Genomic DNA, 25,544 nt, shown 5'->3' on the forward strand with positions numbered 1-25,544 from the left:
TTACTAAATGCTAGAGGGGTCAAACAACGACATGTTTAGTCCTATCCTGTTAGCCCATGGATGGGTTATACCATTCTACATTCCATAAAGGGGTCAGCACTGATATAATAAATGTATGTGAAGAGAATTTTAAATGCATGCATGATAGAAAATGATACAATATCCAGTTTGTTAGAGTAGAAAACAGAATACCCATTCAATGTCAGCACATTAGATCTAAAATTTGTATTGTGTATATACCCTTAGCTTCACCTATTCTCTGGAATGCTTTGCCTCAGGCCATCAATCTACTATCATTAGCATTGTGTCGATGTGTTTGCAGCCAAGTATCCAATAATTACCTTGCACTTAGGGCTACCTAGGCCTATTATGTAACTATTTCGCGTCCTCCAGCACTATTGTCTTCTACAATATCATTGCATTGTCAGCTAGAAGCAGTAACAGAAACAATAATATAGTGCTGTGTATATTGTGCAAATCATTCTTGAAAGTCATGGACTGGGTAATAAGCAGAATGAACTAAAAACCAAGGACTCTGTCCAGCTCAAGACATTTAGTAACAGTAAGGGCTAGTTCACACGTGAGTATAAGGGGAGGTTTTTGACAGCGGATTTCGCGTCCAAAACCTCCCCTTATAATGGTGGTCTATGGAGACCGCCGGGCTTCTGTTCTCCGCTAGCGGCGAGCTGCTGCTAGCGGAGAAAAGAAAGGACATGTCCTTTCTTCAGGCGGAAGCCGCGCTGTCTCAGTCGCGCGGCTTCCGCCCCCCGCAGCTCCCTCCTATGTCGGCTCATTCATTTGAGCCGACAGCAGAGGGTTAAGCCGCGACAGCGATGGTCGCGGCGGGCGGGTTTTGACAAGAGAGAGACGCGGCTCGCCGCGGCTCTCTCTGTGTCAAAACCCGCGCGGGCAGTTCACGTGTGAACTAGCCCTTAGGGTCAGTTCATACGGAGGAATTTGCCACTGATTTGGGGGCGGATTTCGCCCTTGAATTTGGAGCAGATTCCTTCCAAATCTGCCTCCCGCTGTTTTCAATGGGAGGCAGAGATCGCAGCAGGACGCTTCTTTTTCTACATCCTGCTCGATCTTGCCGCTGATTCCGCCTGCAGCTCGAGACTCCCCCCGATTAGGCCCATTAATCTAGGCCTAATTAGGAGCAGCATAAGACAACGCTGATGCATTACAGCCCACGTGAAAATGCCAGTGGTGGAAAATGAAGAGCAGGGCATCCATGTTTTGCTATACATACGTAGCAGGTAAATTCATACTAATTCTGTTACCTAATGTAGATATCATTATCCAGTTTCAGACAAATAGTGAGACACAACTTTTTTTGTTTCTATAATGAAAAGTTATACAGTTTCCAATACACTTTCTGTATCAATTTTTCATGGTTTTCTACATCTTTGCTTGCTGTTGTTCATTCTGCTTACTACCAGTGGATAAAAATCAGCCCATGGCCATGTGATATACATGGTCATGGGAAATATATGCAAATCTGTTTTCCAGGATGTAATTAGGAAAACAGTGCCTCCGTACGCTGCCTGTTAGGAAATCCCTTTAACATTATGCATTACTTTTTTCAATAAGCCTAATAACTAGAGATGAGCGAACACTAAAATGTTCGAGGTTCGAAATTCGATTCGAACAGCCGCTCAATGTTCGTGTGTTCGAACGGGTTTCGAACCCCATTATAGTCTATGGGGAACAGATACTCGTTAAGGGGGAAACCCAAATCCGTGTCTAGAGGGTCACCAAGTCCACTATGACACCCCAGGAAATGATGCCAACACCTCTGGAATGACACTGGGACAGCAGGGGAAGCATGTCTGGGGGCATCTAACACACCAAAGACCCTCTATTACCCCAACATCACTGCCTAACAACTACACACTTTCCACATTCAAAAAAACCTCTATCAAAGTGGGAAAATACCTGGAAACCTTCTTTACTCCCCAAATGGATGGACACAAACCCCAATTTAAGCTCAACAAACAGTAACAACCACCCCTTTAAATCACGTTCCCCATGACAACCACAAATGGAATAGGCAATGGGAATTCCAAAAGCCCTCACCCTTAACTGTCATTTTGAGTGTGTGTGTGTGTGTGTGTGTGATGTGGTAAGACCTTCCAAAATTCACTTTTCTAGCCCTTAACATGAGCCCTTCCAAACAAAGTTACAGGACCTTAAGCTGAGCTACCAGCAGAGATTGAGGCCCTTGGCATGAGTAGAGCCTTTCACCAGCAGTGTTTTTGGCACTTAGGGTGAGTTGAGCCTTGTACCAGCGTGTGTCCCTTAACATCAGGCGGGCCCTAAGTTCTGCGCTTTGCACAAAAGTTCCACATTAACTAGGCTGAATGGTACAAAGATTAGTAGGCCCAAGAACCAGGAACAGGTCTTGCAATGGCTGTCGGATAACGCTTAAAGCACATTGTCCACCAGCCAGTCAGCCTCTACCTCCTCTTACCCAACAGTCTTGTCCTCCTTCCACCCAAAATTCCCAATCTTCCCAGAACAATAACCCCAACTGTCCCTGCTCCCCAGAGCTGTTCTCCCTTCCTTTGACTGTACCGCAACCTGCCCCTCCATTTCGCGATTCCACGGACCTAACAGACGAGTATCTGTATCCAGATGCTCAAACACTAGAGTCTCCTCCATCTCCGGTCGATTTGGTGGCGGATGACCAGCAACCCACCCTCATCGACGACGATGAGACGCAGTTGCTGTCAGGGCAGCCAGTTGACATGCGCATTGTGCAGGAGGAGGAGGCGAGACAGGAGTTGGAAGAGGAGGTGGTGGACGACGAGGACACCGACCCCACCTGGACAAGGCGGATGTCAAGCTGGGAAAGTAGTGTGGATGTTGAGGCAGGTGCAGCACCAAAAAGGGTAGCTAGAGGCAGAGACATGTCCAGAGGCAGAGGTCAGCTGCTTTGCCGAAGCCAGGCCAGACCCGGAATGTCCGAAGATGTTCCCTTTTGTACCCAGCCCAGAAAAACTCCCCCATCGAGGGCACGTTTCTTGAAGGTGTAGAGTTTTTTCAAGGAATGCGCAGAGGACAGATATAGTGTCGTCTACACAATTTGCCTCTCGAAATCGAGTAGGGGCCCTGAGAAGAGCAACCTGTCCACCACTTCAATGCACCGTCATTTGGAATCCAAGCAATGGAATCAGTGGCAGGCAGCAACGGCAGGACAAACGTCGCCCGCCGTTCATGCCACTGCCTCTGCTCACAGTGCTGGCGATGCACTCCAGAGGACGAGCCAGGACATCACTTCATCTGCCTCCGCCACTTTGTTGACTTCTCCCTCATCCTCCCCTGTTTCTGTCTTATCTCCTTCTCCTGCACCATCAAAGGCACCATCAGGCGCTTCTTTACAACAACCCACCATCTCTCAGACATTGGAGCGCCGGCAGAAATACACCGCTAACCACCCACGCAAGCCTAGAACGCCAACATCGCTAAACTGCTGGCCCAGGAGAGGTTGGCGTTCCGGCTTGTTGAAACTCCCGCCTTCCCGGACCTGATGGCAACTGTGGCACCTCACTATGCCGTCCCTAGCCGTCTCAACTTCTCCCGGTGTGGCGTCCCCGCCTTGCACCAGCACGTGTCACTCAACATCAGGTGGGCCCTTAGTTCCGCACTTTGCTGCAAGGTCCACTTGACCACCGACACTTGGACAAGTGCTTGTGGTCAGGGATGCTGCTTATCTTTAAGGACAGGCAGGGTGAATGTGGTGGAGTCTGGTCCCGGGGTGCAAACTGAGGTACCCTATCTCCTCTCCCAGGCCAAAATTCATGGCAGGAGTAGACTGAAACCCTACGACGCTGCAACCTCCACCACAGCTACTAGCGGCAAACGCTAAAACACTGGTGTGGGGAGACGTCATCAGGCGGTGCTGAAGCTCATCAGCTTGGGGGACAGACAGCACAGTGCCTCCGAGGTCAGGGATGCCATCCTGGCTGAGATGGCTTTTTTTTTCCCTGCTACACCTGGGGCCTGGCATTTTTGCGCCTGTGATAATGGCTGGAACCTGGTAGCAGATCTGGAGCTTGCCAGACTCAAACACGGTCCACGCATGGCCCACGTTTTCCAACTTGTTGGTGCCATGTTTCTTTGAAACCTACACCATTGTGCCTGATATACAGGTCAAAGTGGGGCCATTTTCGTAAGTGAGAACTAGCCTCTGCTAGGCAGAAAACATTCAGAGCACACTCCTCTCATCTTCGCACCGTTGGCTGGCGGAGGAAGACGAGGGGGTTGGAGTGGCATCTGATGTCCCTGTCCCACACGAGGCTAGAGGGTGCACTTCAGTGCATCCCATTGCTTCACCACAAATGGTGTGAAGGGGAGTGGAAAATGGAGGAAATGGAGAGTGACCCTTACAGTTGGGGCCAGCAAAGGCATGCCAAGTAACACACTGGCACACATGGCTGACTTCATCTTGGGTTGCTTTTCAACACATATTTCACATCATGAAGAACAAATAATACTGGATTTTTACAAGCCTCGAACCCCGGTCTAGGTCTAATGTCTGTTCCTTTCTTATATTAGGGGAGAGGGAAAAAAATTACTTCAGTGATACGTTTAGCGTACATAGACTGACTATTGATGTGTATCCCACTTAGTGTTGTTAGGGTTACACACCGTCACAACCTGGCTAAAGCTTCTATAGCTGTTAATAAAGTCAACATAACTTTACGGTATCCAAAAAGACAGCTGGTACCGACAGAGAGCAAGACAAATGTCAACCAAAGCTGTGAGCTCTGAACACCCACAGTGACTTTGGCGTCATCATCATTACAAGGGAGCGGGTGGTAATAAATAACTTGGCAGTGCCTAAAACCCAAAAAGCTTATACAACTATATTTACATTAAGATACACAAATGACACTTTTCAGTAGCATGTCATGAGACAAGCTGATAAGCTCTTCCTTTGTGCAGTGCTATTTGAAAGTTAAACACTGCCTTTATTTTAATTCTGGAGAAGGTGCAGACATTAGATTTAGAACATGTTGTCTTCATTGTCCAAATCCTCTATATAGGTAATGTGTTTTTCGGGCCGAGCTGTCTGGGAACGAGCTGGTGCAGCACTGACAACCTGGGTGAATATGGCAAGAGCCTGAGATGTAGGGTGAATGAATCCCCAAATTATTTGTGGAATTCCCAGTGAGACAATGGCACTATCTACCAGTAGCAAAAATTGTGGGTGCACGTAACCCCAATATATTCTTTGAATTCCCAGTGAGACAATGGCACTGTATAGCAGTAGCAAAAATTGTGGGTGCACGTAACCCCCCTATATTCTTTGAATTCCCAGTGAGACAATGGCACTATATACCAGTAGCAAAAATTGTGGGTGCACGTAACCCCAATATATTCTTTGAATTCCCAGTGAGACAATGGCACTGTATAGCAGTAGCAAAAATTGTGGGTGCATGTAACCCCAATATATTCTTTGAATTCCCAGTCAGACAATGGCACTATATACCAGTAGCAAAAATTGTGGGTGCATGTAACCCCAATATATTCTTTGAATTCCCCGTCAGACAATGGCACTGTATAGCAGTAGCAAAAATTGTGGGTGCACGTAACCCCCATATATTCTTTGAATTCCCAGTGAGACAATGGCACTATATACCAGTAGCAAAAATTGTGGGTGCACGTAACCCCAATATATTCTTTGAATTCCCAGTCAGATAATGGCACTATATAGAGGTAGCAAAAATTGTGGGTGCACGTAACCCCCATATATTCTTTGAATTCCCAGTCAGACAATGGCACTGTATAGCAGTAGCAAAAATTGTGGGTGCACGTAACCCCCATATATTCTTTGAATTCCCAGTCAGACAATGGCACTATATACCAGTAGCAAAAATTGTGGGTGCACGTAACCCCCATATATTCTTTGAATTCCCAGTGAGACAATGGCACTGTATGGCAGTAGCAAGAAATGAGGGTATTTGTAACCCCAATATATTCTTTGAATTCCCAGTCAGACAATGGCACTATATACCAGTAGCAAAAATTGTGGGTGCACGTAACCCCAATATATTCTTTGAATTACCAGTCAGAAACTGGCACTATATAGCAGTAGCAAAAATTGTGGGTGCACATAACCCCAATATATTCTTTGAATTCCCAGTCAGACAATGGCACTATATACCAGTAGCAAGAAATGAGGGTATTTGTAACCCCAATATATTCTTTGAATTCCCAGTCAGACAATGGCACTATATACCAGTAGCAAAAATTGTGGGTGCACGTAACCCCAATATATTCTTTGAATTCCCAGTCAGACAATGGCACTGTATAGCAGTAGCAAAAATTGTGGGTGCACGTAACCCCCATATATTCTTTGAATTCCCAGTGAGACAATGGCACTATATACCAGTAGCAAAAATTGTGGGTGCACGTAACCCCAATATATTCTTTGAATTCCCAGTCAGACAATGGCACTGTATAGCAGTAGCAAAAATTGTGGGTGCACGTAACCCCCATATATTCTTTGAATTCCCAGTGAGACAATGGCACTATATACCAGTAGCAAAAATTGTGGGTGCACGTAACCCCCATATATTCTTTGAATTCCCAGTCAGACAATGGCACTATATACCAGTAGCAAAAATTGTGGGTGCACGTAACCCCCATATATTCTTTGAATTCCCAGTCATACAATGGCACTATATACCAGTAGCAAAAATTGTGGGTGCACGTAACCCCAATATATTCTTTGAATTACCAGTCAGAAACTGGCACTATATAGCAGTAGCAAAAATTGTGGGTGCACATAACCCCAATATATTCTTTGAATTCCCAGTCAGACAATGGCACTATATACCAGTAGCAAGAAATGAGGGTATTTGTAACCCCAATATATTCTTTGAATTCCCAGTCAGATAATGGCACTATATACCAGTAGCAAAAATTGTGGGTGCACGTAACCCCAATATATTCTTTGAATTCCCAGTGAGACAATGGCACTATATAGCAGTAGCAAAAATTGTGGGTGCACGTAACCCCCATATATTCTTTGAATTCCCAGTCAGAAACTGGCACTATATACCAGTAGCAAAAATTGTGGGTGCACGTAACCCCAATATATTCTTTGAATTCCCAGTGAGACAATGGCACTATATAGCAGTAGCAAAAATTGTGGGTGCACGTAACCCCCATATATTCTTTGAATTCCCAGTGAGACAATGGCACTATATACCAGTAGCAAAAATTGTGGGTGCACGTAACCCCAATATATTCTTTGAATTCCCAGTCAGACAATGGCACTATATACCAGTAGCAAAAATTGTGGGTGTATATAGCCCCAATTCTATTGCTAGGGGACTTGCAGGGTATTTCTGAGGTGAAGGTGGGGGGGGCACACCGTTGGAACGGGGATTTGGGGTGTATATATGGGGTATACGGGAATACACTGTCAGTGTGTTCCATTCAGGATCCTGGGAAAGCTGGGTTGCGGCGATTGAGCCCGTCAGTGCCACGTTACACTGACAAGCTTCTCCCTGGAATTGAAGTTATATGTAACCCCTATATATTCTTTGAATTCCCAGTCAGACAATGGCACTATATAGCAGTAGCAAAAATTGTGGGTGCACGTAACCCCCATATATTCTTTGAATTCCCAGTCAGAAACTGGCACTATATACCAGTAACAAAAATTGTGGGTGCACGTAACCCCAATATATTCTTTGAATTACCAGTCAGAAACTGGCACTATATAGCAGTAGCAAAAATTGTGGGTGCACATAACCCCAATATATTCTTTGAATTCCCAGTGAGACAATGGCACTATATACCAGTAGCAAAAATTGTGGGTGCACGTAACCCCCATATATTCTTTGAATTCCCAGTCAGACAATGGCACTATATACCAGTAGCAAAAATTGTGGGTGCACATAACCCCCATATATTCTTTGAATTCCCAGTGAGACAATGGCACTATCTACCAGTAGCAAAAATTGTGGGTGCACGTAACCCCCATATATTCTTTGAATTCCCAGTGAGACAATGGCACTGTATAGCAGTAGCAAAAATTGTGGGTGCACGTAACCCCCATATATTCTTTGAATTCCCAGTGAGACAATGGCACTATATACCAGTAGCAAAAATTGTGGGTGCACGTAACCCCAATATATTCTTTGAATTCCCAGTCAGACAATGGCACTATATGGCAGTAGCAAAAATTGTGGGTGTATATAGCCGCAATTCTATTGCTAGGGGACTTGCAGGGTATTTCTGGGGTGAAGGTGGGGGGGCACACCGTTGGAACGGGTATCGGGGGTATATATCGGGTATACGGGAATACACTGTCAGTGTATTCCATTCAGGATCCGCGGAAAGCTGGGTTGCGGCGATTGAGCCCGTCAGTGCCACGTTACACTGACAAGCTTCTCCCTGGAATTTAGCTCTTATAAGAGCTGTTGGTTGTCTTCTCCTTCCTATCCTAGCCTGTCCCTGCCTACCCAGAATCTAAGCCCTAGCTAACTGGACGGAAACCTCCGTCCCCGGTGAATTGCAAGCTCAGAATGACGCGAACCTGGGCGTCGCTGTTCTTTTAAATTAGAGGTCACATGTTTTCGGCAGCCAATGGGTTTTGCCTACTTTTTTCAACGTCACCGGTGTCGTAGTTCCTGTCCCACCTACCCTGCGCTGTTATTGGAGCAAAAATGGCGCCAGGGAAGGTGGGAGGGGAATCGAGTAATGGCACACTTTACCACGCGGTGTTCGATTCGATTCGAACATGCCGAACAGCCTAATATCCGATCGAACATGAGTTCGATAGAACACACTTCGCTCATCTCTACTAATAACATAATGCAGTGATTATTGCCAAGCTAGTATTTCTATTCCAAAAGGAACAGATTCCCAGCAGTGGACAGCGCTGTTTCGATATGTTGGATCTCATCAGCACAGCGTAGGGATACTAGATTGGCTGAGAGACATGTGATATACAGTCCATGGTCATGTGATATATACACAGTTGCACAGCTCGTCTGATTACTGTACTATGCCTGTCATGAGCTGTGCACATGTATGTTCATCACATGACCATGGACTGTACATAACATGCCCATTGATGTGGAGGAATTGATACAGAAAGTATATATATTAGAAAATTGTAGAGCTTTTCATTATACAAAGAACAACATTTGGCTGACACTAGACATTTCCTTTAAAGCATACATTTAATTTTCTTACAGCATTTGTGCTGCTATTATTTTATTTATTTACTTACTTTACAGGAGTTATCTGGTTTCTAATATTGATGACCTATCCTTAGGATTGTCCACTAATACTAGATCTCCAGGTTCCGACACACCCGCAGGTCACCAGTACCGAGATAGCGTGGTTCACAGTATTGTTTGAAATCTACGTGGCAGTGATGCAGTACCTAGACTTGCCTCTACAGTTTGGGCGGTGGGTGAGCAACACGGCTCGTAGTATGTAAACAATACTGATAACCGTGTTGTCTTGGTACTGGTGACCTGCGGGGGCCATCGATACTAGAAACTGTATAACCTCTTTAATTACAGATTATGAATGACTTTAAGTCAAAACAACTTTATGTCTCCTTTGTTTTCTTTTGTCTGTTATAGGCATCAGAAAACCTCATTGCAAGCAGCACTTTTCTCTCCGCATAATTCGTATGGACACCACGCAGAAAACACATGGACCCCATACTTGGGTCCAGGAGAGGTATTAGTGTAGGGTCCTACCTTAATGAGGTCGCCTTCTCGGGGCAGGTGGGCTTCCTACTGTTTGATCAAATATGTACAACGAAGAACCTCAAATTTATTTATATATTTAGTTTATAGTATTTTTATAGTTTGTCTTTGTTCCTTATAGCCTTTGTACTGTGTCCGAGTGCTGCTATATTTTTCTGTTTTTATGTATTTTGTCACGGTAGCTTGCACCTGTTCACATTGGGAGGTGCTGTCTGAATTTTCTTCTATCTCTATATATATTATAGCTAACTGCTTTTTAATGCCTTCAGTATTGCATTCGGGGGTCCCCAAGCAGACTCCCCTAACGGAATACTGAACGCAGATGTGAACCAGGCCTAAAACAAGTGAAAAGGGAGACAGGCTTGCATCACTGTTCTGGAGAACAAGTCCATCTTCATGACTTCGTACTGACTTCTGAAAGCAGCACCATTGTGAACCTATCCCCACAATGGATAACAGGTAAATCAGGAGTTTGGGGGCTACATTCTAATGACCTGTTCCCTTTCATAAAAATATTGTTGTGATGAGAAAACCGACTGAGGAAGGGATCTTGTGTAATATGTTGAGGGAAACATAGGTTGCTTACCTTTCACAAGAGATAGCATATTTGTATACCCACTCAAGGATAAAAGGGGCTGAGGCACTACAAGAGGTCAGCCATCTTGATGGCAATGTCACACTCAAGATGGAGTATCGTCAGATCCAGAGACGCTCAAAAAACAAGTAGACTTCTTTTCATGGTTCAGAACCCCCCCCCCTTTCAATTTATAATTTTTTTTTTAATTGTAATATTTTACCAATCTAAGAAATCATAGAGATGTTCTTAAATATTTTTTTTTTTTATTTTATTTTTTTTTTTTTAACCACAGTGAAATACAGCAGTTGTTCCTGAAATGTCCTCAATGAACCTTCATACATATAATATTTCACATTCTGTACTCAAATTTACATTAGCAGAATAAAAATAAGCCGATGAGATGTGGTCTGTAAAGTGCAGTGACAAGTACTTAGAAATCACAGGCAAATATTAACATAGTTCCATGAAAAAGGGTCATTTTAGCACAAATGTCTACACAATATTATTTACGAACAGTGAAATATTTTACAAAGTATTTACAAATAACTTACAATGTAGGAGAGAAGTCCACATCTGTACAAGTTGTTACTCCTCACCGCCGACTAAAAAAGTATATAACATCAACTTTATATAACAGTGAGTTTCTTGGGGGCTTTAATAGATTGTCGCATGTCCCTGAATTGCCTCTATTTGTAGACACTAACACTTCTGTGTCACCTATGAATATTACCCCTAAGGAGCAAAGAACCTGGAAGAATTACTCGCAGAAACATAAGTTTTGATATTGGCCATGGCTAACGGAAACACCAACACGTCATTCTACACCATCTTATAGCTGACCATTGACCTAAGACAACTGTTGGTCAAGCAATCGTTTTACCAACAGCTACTTTCTCCAATAGGTGACCACCAGACATATATTACAATTTATTTGAGGGTAGTACAAAAGAGAATTGGGAAAGTCTACCTTTCACAAGCTAAATGATATACACCAACAAAATGTAGAAATTTATGGCCAGCTTAGGATAGACTCGAAAAATCAAAGCATTTGTAAGCACATAAAGAGGTAGTTGCATTGTTCAGGAGACCCTTTCAACTACTAGATTTTGACAAGACCTCTTATGCTAGCTAACTGGAATGTTAGCAAAACATGGCATCTAAGGGTGCTTTCACATTGTGTGTTACATAAACATTTAATGTATGTATCAGGGAAAGCCCTGGCACATATGTTAAAAGGACACATTAAAAACGGAAACCAAAATGGATACCAGCTATATAGCGACTCTGAAGCCTCAGTCCATTAAATGGGGTCTATGGTCCATTTAACCTATGTGCCAAGAACTATCTCAGCGCATACATTAAACCTATCCATAAGACACAATGTAAAAGTAGCTTAGTGTCACTTATTACATGTGACCATGTATTACTGCTGTGATTAGAAAAGCTGCTTCTAATGTCAGCCTTTAGCTCTAAAACTATGCAACTTGGTGACAGGTGATTTATAAAATTGTAAAGCCACGTACAGATAGATTTCATTACATGTTCTGCATGGCTTTTCTTAGATACAGATTCAGTACGTGGAATTACAACAGATGCAAAACTAAGCTAGCTGCTTTTTCTTTGTGTATTATTCCATCTTTGCTCTTCCAGTGCTGTATACTGACACATGTACAATGCTTTTCCCATCTACAAATTTCCTAAAGCAACAGTTCTCTAACAGAATGGAAGCAGAACTTACTGACCACCTGTACGTCTGAGCACTCCAAGAAGTTTCAACCTTATTATATGCAATAAAATATTCCACAAAGGATTCTGGAAGGAGTCAACAGATACTAGTGATATAGCTTTTATTATCCTTAGGATAGATCGTCAGAATTAGATTGGTGAGGATCAGACTCTTCCCACCAACCCCCCGATCAGCTGTTTGAAGAGACCTCTATGCTCATGTGATCAATGCAGCCTTCTTAATGTTTATATCAGTTTCAGACTGGGAAACACTTCTTCGCAGTGGCAGTGTAAAGTATTGAAGCATTGTCCCAGCCACGTAATACTGTTGTAAACTTTGAAGGAGATGACAAGTTCACCCAGGCACCACAAACTATTCAAATAGCTGATCGGCGGGTGTGCCTAAAGTTAGACTCCACCAATCTCATATTGATGGCCTATCTGGAGGATAAGTCATCAGCTTTAAAATGGTGGATATGCCCCTTTAACACTAGTAAGTATTTCTATTTTTTGTGACAAACATATTTTGTGATATTTAAACATAGTAGACTGTATTTTCCTACATATATCTATGTAATATTTGTTGCCATCTATTTGTGTGCAATGTATCTCAGGATTTTTTAAACAATAAATGATGGCAATTTCACACATATCCTTTTACATTTGTGTAGAAAATAAAAAGAATATTTCCTGTACATGTATAAAAATAAAGTCTGATATCAAGGCATAAAACATAACATATTGCTCCTAGGGCCTTTTTGGACTCATCTATCTACTATAATTGTAGTCTGTATTCTCCATTCAATACTAGTAATTATTAGTATCAACAGTTTCTATAAACGAACAGAGAGAGAACTCCGAATTCATGCAGTACATCCGAAAATAAAGAGTTATGGAAGTATGCCACATTTAAAGGGAACCTGTCAGGTGGTTTTTCTACCACTGTGCAGGATGAAGTGGTGCCTTTTCATTGCTTCCCCTCTGTAATCTTTCTGTTCCAGCAAAGTGAAGTTATAAAAGTCAGAAAAGATAAAAAGTCAGATGCAAAGTAACCCACAGGGGGTGGGGAGAAGCATCAGACTAGTCACACTGTCCACTTCTGCTAGACGCGACTGACATCTCCTTCACAGCCTTCTCACTCCCTGTCATTAGAGCGATGTCAATCAGGCCAAGGAGCTAGGATTGAACAGTTGACAGTGTGAGTAGCGTGAAGCTGCTCCCCACCCCCGTGGCTACTTAGGTTAATTCGCATCTGATCTGTTATGCTTTCAGATAATTATAACGTCACTTTGTTGCAGCAGAAAGATTATAGAGGGGCACCAATAGAAAGGGAGTTACTTTATCCTGCACATGATGGAGCCAGTTTATGGTGAAAAACCACCTGACAGGTTCCCTTTAATAACATATTGCGCCATATTGTACCCTAACCTACTGACAAATTCAATAGTTGCTAAATGCACAGTGCAATATAATTAGTGTTTGTATAGCAAAACCACAATGTATTCTACACATACCACACATTATACTGTGAGGACATAACTATCTTTCTTGTAAACATGGTTAAGACTGTATTCACATGTGCAGGTTTTACACCATTACAAAACCATGTAAATCCAGCGAAGGGGCCATGCATCTTGTGCCTACAGACACTCTACAGTTGTGAACAGAGGTTGTTAGCCTTCCTAGTAAGACGCCAGACGGTCTCCATGTAGTACTATACTGGCACTGTGCGGTGCTGTAAATATGGAGAGGTCTTCTCTTTGCTTCTACAATAGAATACCATCAAACATATAAAACTGTATTGAGTATGCCTTGGTTTTTTTTTTGAAAAGGGAAGTCATAGGGCAGAACAGTAATGACCAAAACCTCAAAGGTGGTATGGAGATATAATATGGCCTTGTTCAAAAGCCCTTATAGCTAAAGAAATAAAGATCAATTAATAGAATAATGCCCCTTATTAGTCAATTGTATTTACCTGTCACAATTGGTCAATGTAACATGTTCTCAGGCAAAATATGTAGAAGGAAAGATTAGAATAAGGTTGGTTGTCCATACTGGAACAGTTGCTTACAGCCAAATTCAGGTATATGTACCCATACTGACATTAAATCTGGGGTATTACTTTCAAAATTGGGCAGCCATGGACCACTATTGATGGGTGGGATTTTAGTCGCTGCCACAGCATGGACATCCAGCTGTGGCAGCGTCTAAACAACTTAGTTTATAATGAACACTAACTTTATCTTATTTCCTACAAAAGAAGGTATTTTTAGAGGGTTTTTTTTTTTTTTTACCCATACAATTGTGCTCTAATACAAACTTGAAACTCTTCCTTTTCATGCCTGAACACAACAGTATCCGCTGAAAAAAGAACAGCATATAGGTAAATTCACAAGGCAGATTTTGCGGGAAGACCTGCCATGCAAACTCCAAAAAAAGATTTCCTATTCACTTCAGTGGGAGGCTTGGCTGAATCCATCTGTAGATTGGGAAGGACACTTGTTTTTTCTTCTAGGTGATTTTTTTTCAGTTAGGAGAAAAACAAGTGTCTGACTCCCACTGAAATAGCTGGGCGGTGGATCTTTACTCGGCGCCAAATTTCTGTCATGTTAACCTAACAATATAATTGGTTGGAATAGATACCTGTATGTCAGCAAGAAAAAACTAGATTAAAGGAATGGTCTTGCCTTCTAAAAATGGCCAAATGATTGATAAAATATCTATAAATTGTGCATTGTAATTCCCTTGTGCATTTTACCTTTGCCCCACCACTGGTTTCCATTGTGTCTTCAGTCTCTATGATGCATATGGTATTGAATAAGTAGGCCACCTTTTCCATCAGCCCTATGTCCCAGTGATTATTTCGTAGTTAGGAGCAACATATCAAAAGCATGTGGCATCCCTATAGACAAAAATGTCACTGAAGCATATGCAGCATCATGGAGGTAAAGTGGAAGAGACTGGCAGTGGTGGACAGAGGAAGAGAAGGGATAATCCCTGTAAGCAGATCACTAAACACAGTTATTGGGTGCTGATCCTGTAAATATCTGGCAGGATTCCCAAATTCACTAGATTTCCATGTACACATTCTTTAGTAGCAGAAATGAACCATGGGTAATGCAATTTATTACCCTTTATCCTTTGCTGTGATCCATTTTCTCTATAGACATATGCAGTCTATTCCATTTCACTATATAAATATAAAAGTGCTGATCAGTGAATCATTTCCGGTTTAGTTTCTGTACACCAATAAAAATATCGCCTATGAATAATAGAAAATGGACAGCTGCCCCATCCTCTGCTGGTTAACCATCTCAGCTCTGCTACAGCAACTTCATAGGCATCACTCGACACAGCCATGTCAGCTACAAATGCTTGGCCGGTGGAAAAATATCTGTAATAAATTGTCATGCCATGAAAAACTTGACAATTGTGTTCTTTTACAAACGTTAACAGCCATAAATTTCACAAGATGGTCTCAGTAAAAAGTTTCAGAAGGAAAAGAAGTCCTTTAAGGTTAATCTTTACATCCAGCAGCAGAGAACTACGCGTACTGGTAGAAACATACCATGGAGCAAAATTATGGCACCTATGCCCGATATGTCCTAAAGGGGTCATAAAATGTTCCACAGTAAGGGTGAAATGTTGACGGAGTAAATACTGTTTATAGATTTGTAAACTGAACTAAGTGCGGTGTAAGAATATGGGTCTGGCACAAGACATCAATGAATACCATCCTGCCTGGTTCTTTCCACATTGGCCTCTTAGAGGAACATGAAATCGAGGCAAGGACGCAGGCGTACGATTACTCTGTACCCAGAACATTGCCTTTTCTTCATTCTTCCAGCTCATCTCACTTGGCCTGAAGTCTGGGATCACCCGTCCATGACAAACCTGATTTGTACAAACTCTGATCCCCTTCAGCTCTTGATATCAGAAAAGCTGGTGCTGCTGGCATTGCAGCTTTCACTGCAGCTGGATGAGGTGCTTAAAGTGCTGGAAGCAGTTCCTGATTCTATACAATGTAAAACAAAGACATATTATCAGTGCATGCCCTTAGATAATCTACTGTAAACATAGGTAAGCAATAGAGACTCCTACCAGAGCTGCTTAGTGAATGCACCGACTTGGAAGCTCCAATGAGTATCAGCAGGTTGCTGGCAGGCACTAATCCTTCCTTGTTGGTGCTCAGATTTTTCACATACCTGCAGTACATCAAGCAATAAGTAAACATGGATGTTTCTTTCAACAGATAATGACAGTTAATCTAATCACATCTCAGAACTGAGATTTACTGTTAAACTCCTGATGTAATCTCGAAAAAAGCAAAGATACATTGGGCTAGGGACGTTGCAAGCGTTGGGAGAATTCATGGAAGTTGCAGAGTCACAGCATTAACTCAGGTGACATAAGGATTGTTTTATTTATCAGTATATATAAAACATACTAATGCACTAATGTTAATAAAAAAAAATTGTATACTTCAGCTGGACCCTCAGTGATGGGGTGGAAGGAAGTGAGAGAAGCTGCTCTGTGTTAAAGGGGTTGTCTAACTCCTAGTTTTTAAAAAAAAAAACAAAAAAAAAACATGGCTTTACAATTTCTACATTTAATGTACATTTTATCTGACCCGTTTCAGTGCTGGCAGCCATATTCCTGTAGGTTTTGGTACATGCTAGAAAAAGTTGTGATGTTTCTTTTTTTGCTGAGGTCAACCAGTAAACAAATAACACAACTGCTCTGACCTCTGCAGACACGTGTTATATTTGCATAGGTCACCAGTTATTGGCTGCAACGTTGATCTGAATGGAAATGAAATGTGACCATGCCAAATCTGGCAAGAACCGGACCGAAAACTGCAGGGATCAAGCTGCCGGCACTAGAAAGGGGGACCTGTAAAGGGGACTTAGAGAGATAGATAGATAGATAGATAGATAGATAGATAGATAGATAGATAGATAGATAGATAGATAGATAGATAGATAGATAGATAAATAATTCTATCTATCTATCCATCCATCCATCATCATTTTTTTTTTTTTTTTTTTAGGTACCTAGACAATCCCTTTAACTGTTCATTGGATAATTACTTACAACACTATTGTATTAAATAACAGACATGATACAATGAGGAACATTTATTAACGCTGTATTAAAACTAGACCAGGCAGAAGATACTCCAAATTTATTATAATAGTCCACACTCTACATAGATTTACCATATTTTAAAAGACATTTAGACACTTTTCCTTATGCCACATCTTGGTTGGCTTACTTCAGACTCATATGGCATATATAAAAGGCACTTCTAAGCTATGCCCCCTTTTCCAGACACTTTCAAAATTGTCCAGCGATCCGCTAGAAGTGTCTCAAACACATCATAAGCAAGAACAAGACATTAAACATGAAGAAAAAGATGTCCGGCAGCTCTCCGATAAAATATAACTTTTAATGAAAAAATGTCATAAAATAACAAAAAATTGACATAGCACATCTGTGCTATGTCAATTTTTTGTTATTTTATGACATTTTTTCATTAAAAGTTATATTTTATCGGAGAGCTGCCGGACATCTTTTTCTTCATGTTTATTGGATTACTAGACACTTTCGGAATAGAGTGTCTGTGCCGTGCACCCCAGACATATTATACAGCCTATGGAACCAAGATATATATGGGTGAGCTGAGCTTTCTTTTTTGATTTTTTAAGAACAAGACATGTTCACCAGGTGTTGGGCAGAAATTTGGCATATTTAGCTTAGTAAATCCACTAGCCCCCCCCCCCTCTTTTTTTTTTTTTTGCTGAGCATATACAGTACATTCAGGTTTCTGATGAATACTAGAGACAGGCATGTATGAAAGACTCTTTAATTGCTCCCTACTAGAGATGAGCGAACAGTAAAATGTTCGAGATTCGATATTCCTTTCGAGTAGCTCCTCAATATTCGACTACTCGAATCGAATATCGAACCCTATTATAGTCTATGGGGGGAAAATGCTTGTTTCAGGAGTAGGCAACGTTCAATCAAATTATACTTACCAAGTCCACGAGTGAGGGTCGGGCTGGATCCTCCGAGAAGTCTTCTCCGTGCAGCGTCCCGCAGCATCTTCCGGCTCTGAATTCACTCTGCCAGGCATCGGGCCTGGGCAGAGCCAACTGCGCATGCCCGCACTACAAACGGACATGCGCAGTCGGCTCTGCCCAGGCCTGATGCCTGGCAGAGTGAATTCAGAGGCAGTAGACACCGCGGGGAAGCTGCACGGAGAAGACTTCTAAAGGTAGGAGGAACCAGAGTTGATTGGCCAACTGTATAGCATTCGGCCAATCAATGCTGGTTCTGCATCAAACTTTTCCATTCCAATAGTGAGTGGTACTCGATCGAGCACAAGTATTTCAAATACCATAGTATTCGATCGAATACCTACTCCCTTCTTAAAAAAATTTTTTTTATAAGAAACCTTAATGTATCATTAAAAAAAAACAAAAAAACAGTGGCAGTATAAAAAGTTAGCCATTCCCTGGTCCTCAGCCATGTCATGTGGCCATCAATCAGACTCTCCAGCTGGGACAACATCTTGTGGACCAAAATGCAGTTCCTCTATTCACTCCAAGAGAGCAGCTTTGGCGTGGGTTACATAGGAATGAATGAATGAAGAATCTGGCTTTCTGTTCACAAATAAGATGCTGTAGTAGTTGAAGTTTGATTGCTGGTCACATGACACTGCTGAGGACCTCTGTGGAGTTCTACTGTAGAGTAACAAGTCAAATGTCTGGGGCTGCACTGCCGAGACAATCTGATGATGTAGACCTTGTGTGGGTACAAATTATTCATGGTAATGTCACCACACACAAATATCTAGCTCTAGTCCAGTCAGATAAATAGTAGATATCTTGTATTTGGTCATATGAATATACACATAACTGCATCTGCAGCGCCGCACCTCCCATGAGGTGACCTGAAGCGACCGCTTCAGGCGGCGCTATGCCAGGGCCCAGGGGAGGGCGGCATTTTTGCAGGACAAGCTGTCCTGGACTGGCTTAGCACCAAGCGGTGGATTGGGGAGGCCACTGGAGCAGCGCTGCTCCAGCGGCCTCCCCTCACGCTCAGGCAGAGAGCAGGTCCTCTCCCTGCCTGCTAATGCCCCCCCTTTCGCTCCACCCCGCCCCTTTCGCTCCACCCCACCCCCTTCACTCCACCCCGCCCCCTCCGCTCCTCCCCCTCCTCCCGGGGGGGGGGGCTTTCTGTCATCCGCCTCGGACAGCGAAAGGCGCAGGTTCACCCCTGTGCATCTGACATAGTTCTTCATTATGATTAAATGATTATAAGTTAGAATTCCATTGTTTAATGTACATGTCATTTACCAGATAAAACTATTCAGTGTGAACAGCATGCAATCACATTGGGCAAGAGTAAACACTGTTCTACAGCAATGTACTATTGGGAAAATCAATGTCACGATTATTTGTTTAGATTCTGGGCCTATAAAAAAAAAAAAATATATAGTTGTAATCAAGCCGTACCACACTCCATCTTCTTCTTCACGTATCAGCTGAACTACATCTCCACTTTTCACTGGCAGGTCCTCTAAGCCACGTTTCTCACAGTCAGCAACAACAGTATATTTACCTGGACTCTGAAATCACAAAAAAAAAAACATATTTCACAAGTAGCTCTTCAACACACAAAAAAAAGTTTTGGAGATCCTTTTACCCTCTGCAGCCCCATTAGAATGTTTTCATAAGGCCTGTGTTTTATGGATCTGTAGTATGGCATCCATAAACTGTTATGGGCCTATACTATACCGCTATGTCTGAGACTTTTTACTGAGATTGATATACTATCAGCAAGAAATTAAAAACTGCTACACATTCCAGTGTGTGCCATATATTCCAGGAAGATGGCTCTTCTTGGTCCTATTTATTGGCAGATGTAATGGCTATGTTCTATTTCTCAGCAGATGAGATGCAAGAGAAACTAGTGAGGTTACACCAACAGTTAACCCCTTTCTTGGGACATCCAACTGATGATATCAAGGAACAATGCAGTTTGCTGCATTTCTTACATTTATCTGCTTAAGTACAACACAATTTGCAGGCCAAAGGCCACAACTGTATACGTCCACACAACTAAATTCATCTTGAAGTTTTGTTGTTAGTGAGCTAATATAATACTCAGTTTATTGAGAATAGATCATCATTGTTGGATTGTGTGCGTCCAACACTCGACACCTCCACTATCAGCTGTTTTCAGTGTACACAGTGTAAGGACTTGGAAGTAGACTGCTCTCTACAGTGTGCACTGGCCATTCTACACTATTAGGAGATCAGCTTCAGTAGAGTGGAATGGCCATTACATAGTGTATGGAGCCATCTTCTTCTAGATCTGAAAACCACAGATTAGTGGGGCATTTGAGGATCCCACCAGATCCAATATTTAGATAGACAGAAATAAATAAAAATATCCTAAGAATAGGCCATGGAGGTCTTCAAGACCCCTTAAAAACCCAACCATCACATTTCTATTATCGCTATGCCTATATGGTAACTAAAAGAGAAGCAAGTCTATTTTTTCATATGGTATTGGTATTCTATGGTGTTTACCAGCTTTTTATCTGTGGTTTCTGTTGCTTCATCCTCTGCATCTGAGGAATTGATCGGATCTTCTCCACTGGACCATCCATCATTATTTTCTTCTGAAACATCTAGTGACTGAGATGTCCTGTTCCAACCTAATAATGAAAAAAATCACATGTTGATTATAAAAAACCCCAAAACCTTTGTATGCTAGAAGCCAATATATTTTGTGCCCTTTTTTATACAGTAAATATGCTGGCATGCGTATTGTGATGCACATGCTGTACTATTCAGAAATAAAGTGGCACATAATGCTGCCTCTGCTTTCAAGTATGCACACCATGGAAGTCCACTGCACTCAGAAACTACATGCAATTTAGATGACGTCTAATTTTCCTTGCAATAAAAGGATAAAGGTTAAGTATGTGCACGATTAATAAGCCGTGCTTCCTTAAAGTTGCTCCCACTACTGCCACACTAACAATAAAAAAAACTGATTTGGGTGTTGCGTGAATATATCACAAGAGGAAAAAAACATATCCACTGCAAATAAAACCAAATTCACTTCTTATACCTCTTCGACGCATGTCTGCTAAGGTCAGGTGAGATGTACTAAGCCATTTTGACTTTGTCAGAGTGAGAACTGAAACAGTATCTGTGAAAGAGCTTGTATTAAGTTTCTAATTCTAATAGCACTATTTGATGGCTATTGTACATTACATAATTTTTTACAATAACACGCTAAGGGTTTTTTTAACTTAAGAAATACAGATGACCCAATCCTGCTTGAACAGAAGGTAACACGAACACAAAAACAGGTTATACAGAACAAACATACAACCATATTTCTAGGTTGCTGTCGGCTACTATGAGCAAGAATACCGAAGACGAATGTTCATACGTGATAAAAACACTTGGCCCATGTCATAATAAGAATCTGAAAAATGAAACATTGAATCACTCTACCTCTTAAACCAAATGGAGTTGGGTCACTCTTTACTTCATGGCGTTTAGTTTTTTTGTCAGGGCTGGTAGGAGAAGCTGCCGGAGGATGAACAGGAAAAAAACATAGAAACACAGGTATTGAAGATCCAAAGAGGATAGAATGATAAATGTGTACAGTTCATACCTTTGAGTTTGTGTGGGATGCAGTCTGCATTGCTAAATGTACAGATACTGTAGATTGTAATTTAGACATTTTAGATGCCTATTTTGTCCAGCCACAAATGTATACTGTGCTTATGCCAACCACTTCTTGTAACATGGCCCTTATAAGGAGAACCCCATACTAACGTTAACGTTATTGTCACTTTGTAGCTCCAACTGGACTCAGTAACATATTAGTGGATGCTCTAATTTAAAGATCTTCTAGGCATTGACATATGAATGATCATTTTGATTTATGTATTGTACATGAAAACATCCAAGTCTTCTGAAGATGCAGTGGATGCCAGCCTAGTAAATGTCTGCATCTCAAGCCTATTGGGAGTTCTGTTAGGCCAGGTTTACATCTGCATTCAGGTTTCCGTTCGGGAAGTCCGTTTGGGGACCCCTGAATGCAATCCTATCCGCATAAAAATGAGGTTACCTTAGGAAACCTGCAAACCCCATAGACTAAAATGGGGTCTGTGTGGTTTCCGCTCGGTTCCCGTACAAAAAATGCAGAGAGAAAACTGCTACTTGAAGGCTTTTTCTCTCCGCATATTTCAGAGAAACAGAATAGCCCGAATGCAGGTGTGAACCGATAGCAGATAGTATGACAAAAGATTAGCAATGCACGTATCATAGATATCCCAAAGAAGGGCTTACTAGAGGACTTACGTTATCAAACTCTCTAGCTGGTATGGTGCTTTCTGTATCTTAAACAGGCCTAAATTGCGAATGCACTTTGCCGATGGCCACCCACTATTATAGGTGAATGAAGGTCCCACTGTTTGAAGCCCCAAATCAGATCAAACTTTTCTGGTGGATTGGCTATTGCAGTCCTAAGTTGCAAAGAATTCTACTTCTATTTAATACTGGGCCCCTTACAAAACAGTTTTACAGAAGTTCATGAATATTGCTTCAATTTAAACAGTTTACTTTCTCCTACTTCCAAAGTTAAACGTAAAGAAAAATACTTGAAGCTGCAAACGCTTGCAGAGGACTTGAAAAAACAAAGGTTCCTACTAGCACTAAATGAAAGCACAAGCATAGTATAGGTTGGACAATATAGGAGTCAGCAAAGTTCTTCTAAGGTGTTAAGTCTGGAAACTGAGATTACTACCCAATGTCCTAAGATTTATGGAACAGCTTTGGAGTATAGTTGCATTCCAGAAAAACTCAAAGGCTATAACACATATTTCTGTTTAGTAAATGAAAAACAGGATCAGAGATTATTAATAACAATGGAGATTAATAGGCTGGAAGGCAGATCCTTTGAATAGGACTAGTTTAATTTTAGTAACACACTAAAGAAATACTTGACAAAGGCTCTTTTTAGATGTCCAAATTGCAGTTTATTGCTCTAATTGCTACTAAACTGCAGGACAATTCCACCGTTGCTGCAGTTTTGTAGCGGTGATTAATAGTGCATTTAAATATAATAATATATTCTGCATATCATGCTGATTAAATGTATATATGGTGCACTAACAGATGTGTGAAAAGTACAATTTCCATTAAATCAATAATAAGGGTAACATCTATCGAGGGTGACCAAACTACTATTCCATAAGTACAGTACATTTACTAATTCACAATGGTTGTGAATTAATGGAAGCAATATTCTTCACACATCTTCACTATCTTTCTTTTATATATTTGCTTCATTAATGTGGCCGTTTTTCACAATTAGATGAGCTCAGGGTTTCCATACTGTTAAAGTGGTGTATAAGGATTAGAAAAACAGGGCACAGGGCTTCTGACTTTGGAAAACAGCGGCACACCGCTCCATGGCTTGTGTTGGGTACTGCATCTGACTATCATTAAAAGTGCAGTGAGCTGCAACAACACGCAAAACTTGGAAGGAGGTAGGGATATATTTCTAATCTTGGATAACCCATTTAAAGTTGAAGGTGGGCTTATATTAATACATTTTCCTCACTGTGCAAAAATGTTGTTTATGTGCCAGTATTATAACTAAATGCATGGTTTATGGCCTACCAAGTTTACTTTCCCTCCTTTTTCTCAGATTAGTGGCAGTTCTACTTTGAGCAGAGTATTGTGAAATAGATCTAGTCTAACAACTCTACTGAAAAGACTGTGGTTGGCAGGCAATGTATGCAGGGTCCTTTTCATATATTCTCTGAGACCACCCTGCCGTCAGTGCTGTCAATGGACACGTGACGTGGCACATTATGTAACTGGAACTACACTGTAAAGAGGAAAACCCATCTTAGGGAGGCCTTCACACGATGTAACGCTGCGCTCATTCTGATCGTAAAAAGACATTCAGAATGAGCGCGTAAAAAGCAGCTCCCATTGACTTGAATGAGAGCCGGCATACGTGCGCTCCCCATTGAAATCAATGGGAGGCTTTTTATCCTATGCTTTCAATGTGATATGCGCGTAATACATTGAAAGCATAGGGAAAAAAAAGCTTCCCATTGATTTCAATGGAGAGCGCACATATGCCGGTTCCCATTGAAGTCAATGGGAGCTGCTTTTTAGCGCTCATTCTGAACGTCTTTTTATGATCAGAATGAGTGCAGCGTTACATCATGTGAAGGCTCCCTAGGACATTTATCGTTTGGCCTTATGAAGTTATTCCCCTCTGGGGTCTGAATCTTTATCAAAAACAGGGGTATCTAATCCTCATCTCTCAACTTGGCTCAGAGGTTCCATAGTATTGAAAGGAGTGAGTTGCACACGTGGTGTATTCTCCTCTCACTGCCACAGGGCGGCCATCAGAGACCAGAGGTGGGACCAGAATCTATGGGGCATCTTGTGGATATGCCATACATGTCCCAGGGGAATACCCCTTTATGCCTTCACTGCATATTATGTGAAATATTAGTAGAAGAAATGATAAGAAATATTAAGAAAAGCAGAGGATAGTATGGTTAGTGCATAGAATCCAGCTGGCCTTAGATTACCTTTCTGAGTTTTGAGGTTAGGAAAACCCTGCAAAGTGAAGCGCTTTTTTGAAACTGCAGAAGATTCTGAGGTAGGGCTAGTTACTGTGCCATCTAGAAATGAGAGAGACACAGGAGACAAAAGAAAAAGAGCCATGTAGAACACACACATATATACATGCAGCAGTAGGTAGACCAACAGAGGTGTAAGGCATCAAAAGCACAGCCATTCGATTAGAGTATATTATAGGGTGCTAGAGGGTTGTAGCTATGTATCTACCATCTAAGCTCTCATAAGTCACATGAATGTTTTATCCATATCTGTTATACAAATAACATCAATTGCAGGACATATTACTCACCTTTACCTTTCTCTAGGTACTTTGGTAAGTTTACTAAAGTGGTGTCAGGGCTTATTAAAGGCTCAGTTTTTCTTTCCTCCAGTTTTTTGATCTTTCCAGACTTACTTCTCAAAGGACTGAAAGAAAAATGGATTGTAAAACGTCAGTATCCTTGCGAAGACGCGCACTGTGACTCTTACTCCGGTCTGTACTTCATATACTTACCTGGTGCTAGATGGAGTAGGTAATGGAGAACTGTTGGCTTGCTCCACTGACTTGTGTTGACTGGCCTCTGCAGACATATATCGGTATGAGTTATGTATAAAGAATTACAAAAAATGAGCAGAATTCATTTCATCAAAAATTATATTTTTGTAATCTTAAGATTTCCTGAGGGATATGCAACATCTGTAATAGCAGATTCTTTTTCTAGATCTTCTCATGTTCTCTTATCCACATACCCATGACCATTAGACAAGGGCTAAACAAGAATGTTTGGACAAGATATCACATAAAGATTGCAATGTTGC

The 25,544-nt window shown here is 41.6% G+C and overlaps 1 protein-coding gene across 1 annotated transcript in view; it reads right to left on the reverse strand.

Moving 5' to 3' along the window:
* Window positions 1–14,653: 14,653 nt before the first annotated feature.
* Window positions 14,654–25,544, reverse strand: part of MCF2L (MCF.2 cell line derived transforming sequence like) — a 194,133-nt gene continuing 183,242 nt past the window's right edge. The window contains exons 26-33 of the mRNA XM_075265272.1: window positions 25,240–25,306; window positions 25,036–25,151; window positions 24,695–24,787; window positions 21,585–21,659; window positions 20,646–20,773; window positions 19,566–19,678; window positions 16,147–16,250; window positions 14,654–16,060 (exon numbers count right to left, since the gene is read on the reverse strand). Coding sequence (XP_075121373.1) covers window positions 15,966–16,060; window positions 16,147–16,250; window positions 19,566–19,678; window positions 20,646–20,773; window positions 21,585–21,659; window positions 24,695–24,787; window positions 25,036–25,151; window positions 25,240–25,306 — 791 coding nt within the window. The 3' untranslated portion in view covers window positions 14,654–15,965. The remainder of the gene's footprint in view (window positions 16,061–16,146; window positions 16,251–19,565; window positions 19,679–20,645; window positions 20,774–21,584; window positions 21,660–24,694; window positions 24,788–25,035; window positions 25,152–25,239; window positions 25,307–25,544) is intronic.

This window comes from Leptodactylus fuscus, chromosome 2 (assembly GCF_031893055.1).
Source record: "Leptodactylus fuscus isolate aLepFus1 chromosome 2, aLepFus1.hap2, whole genome shotgun sequence".
Taxonomy (NCBI): domain Eukaryota; kingdom Metazoa; phylum Chordata; class Amphibia; order Anura; family Leptodactylidae; genus Leptodactylus; species Leptodactylus fuscus.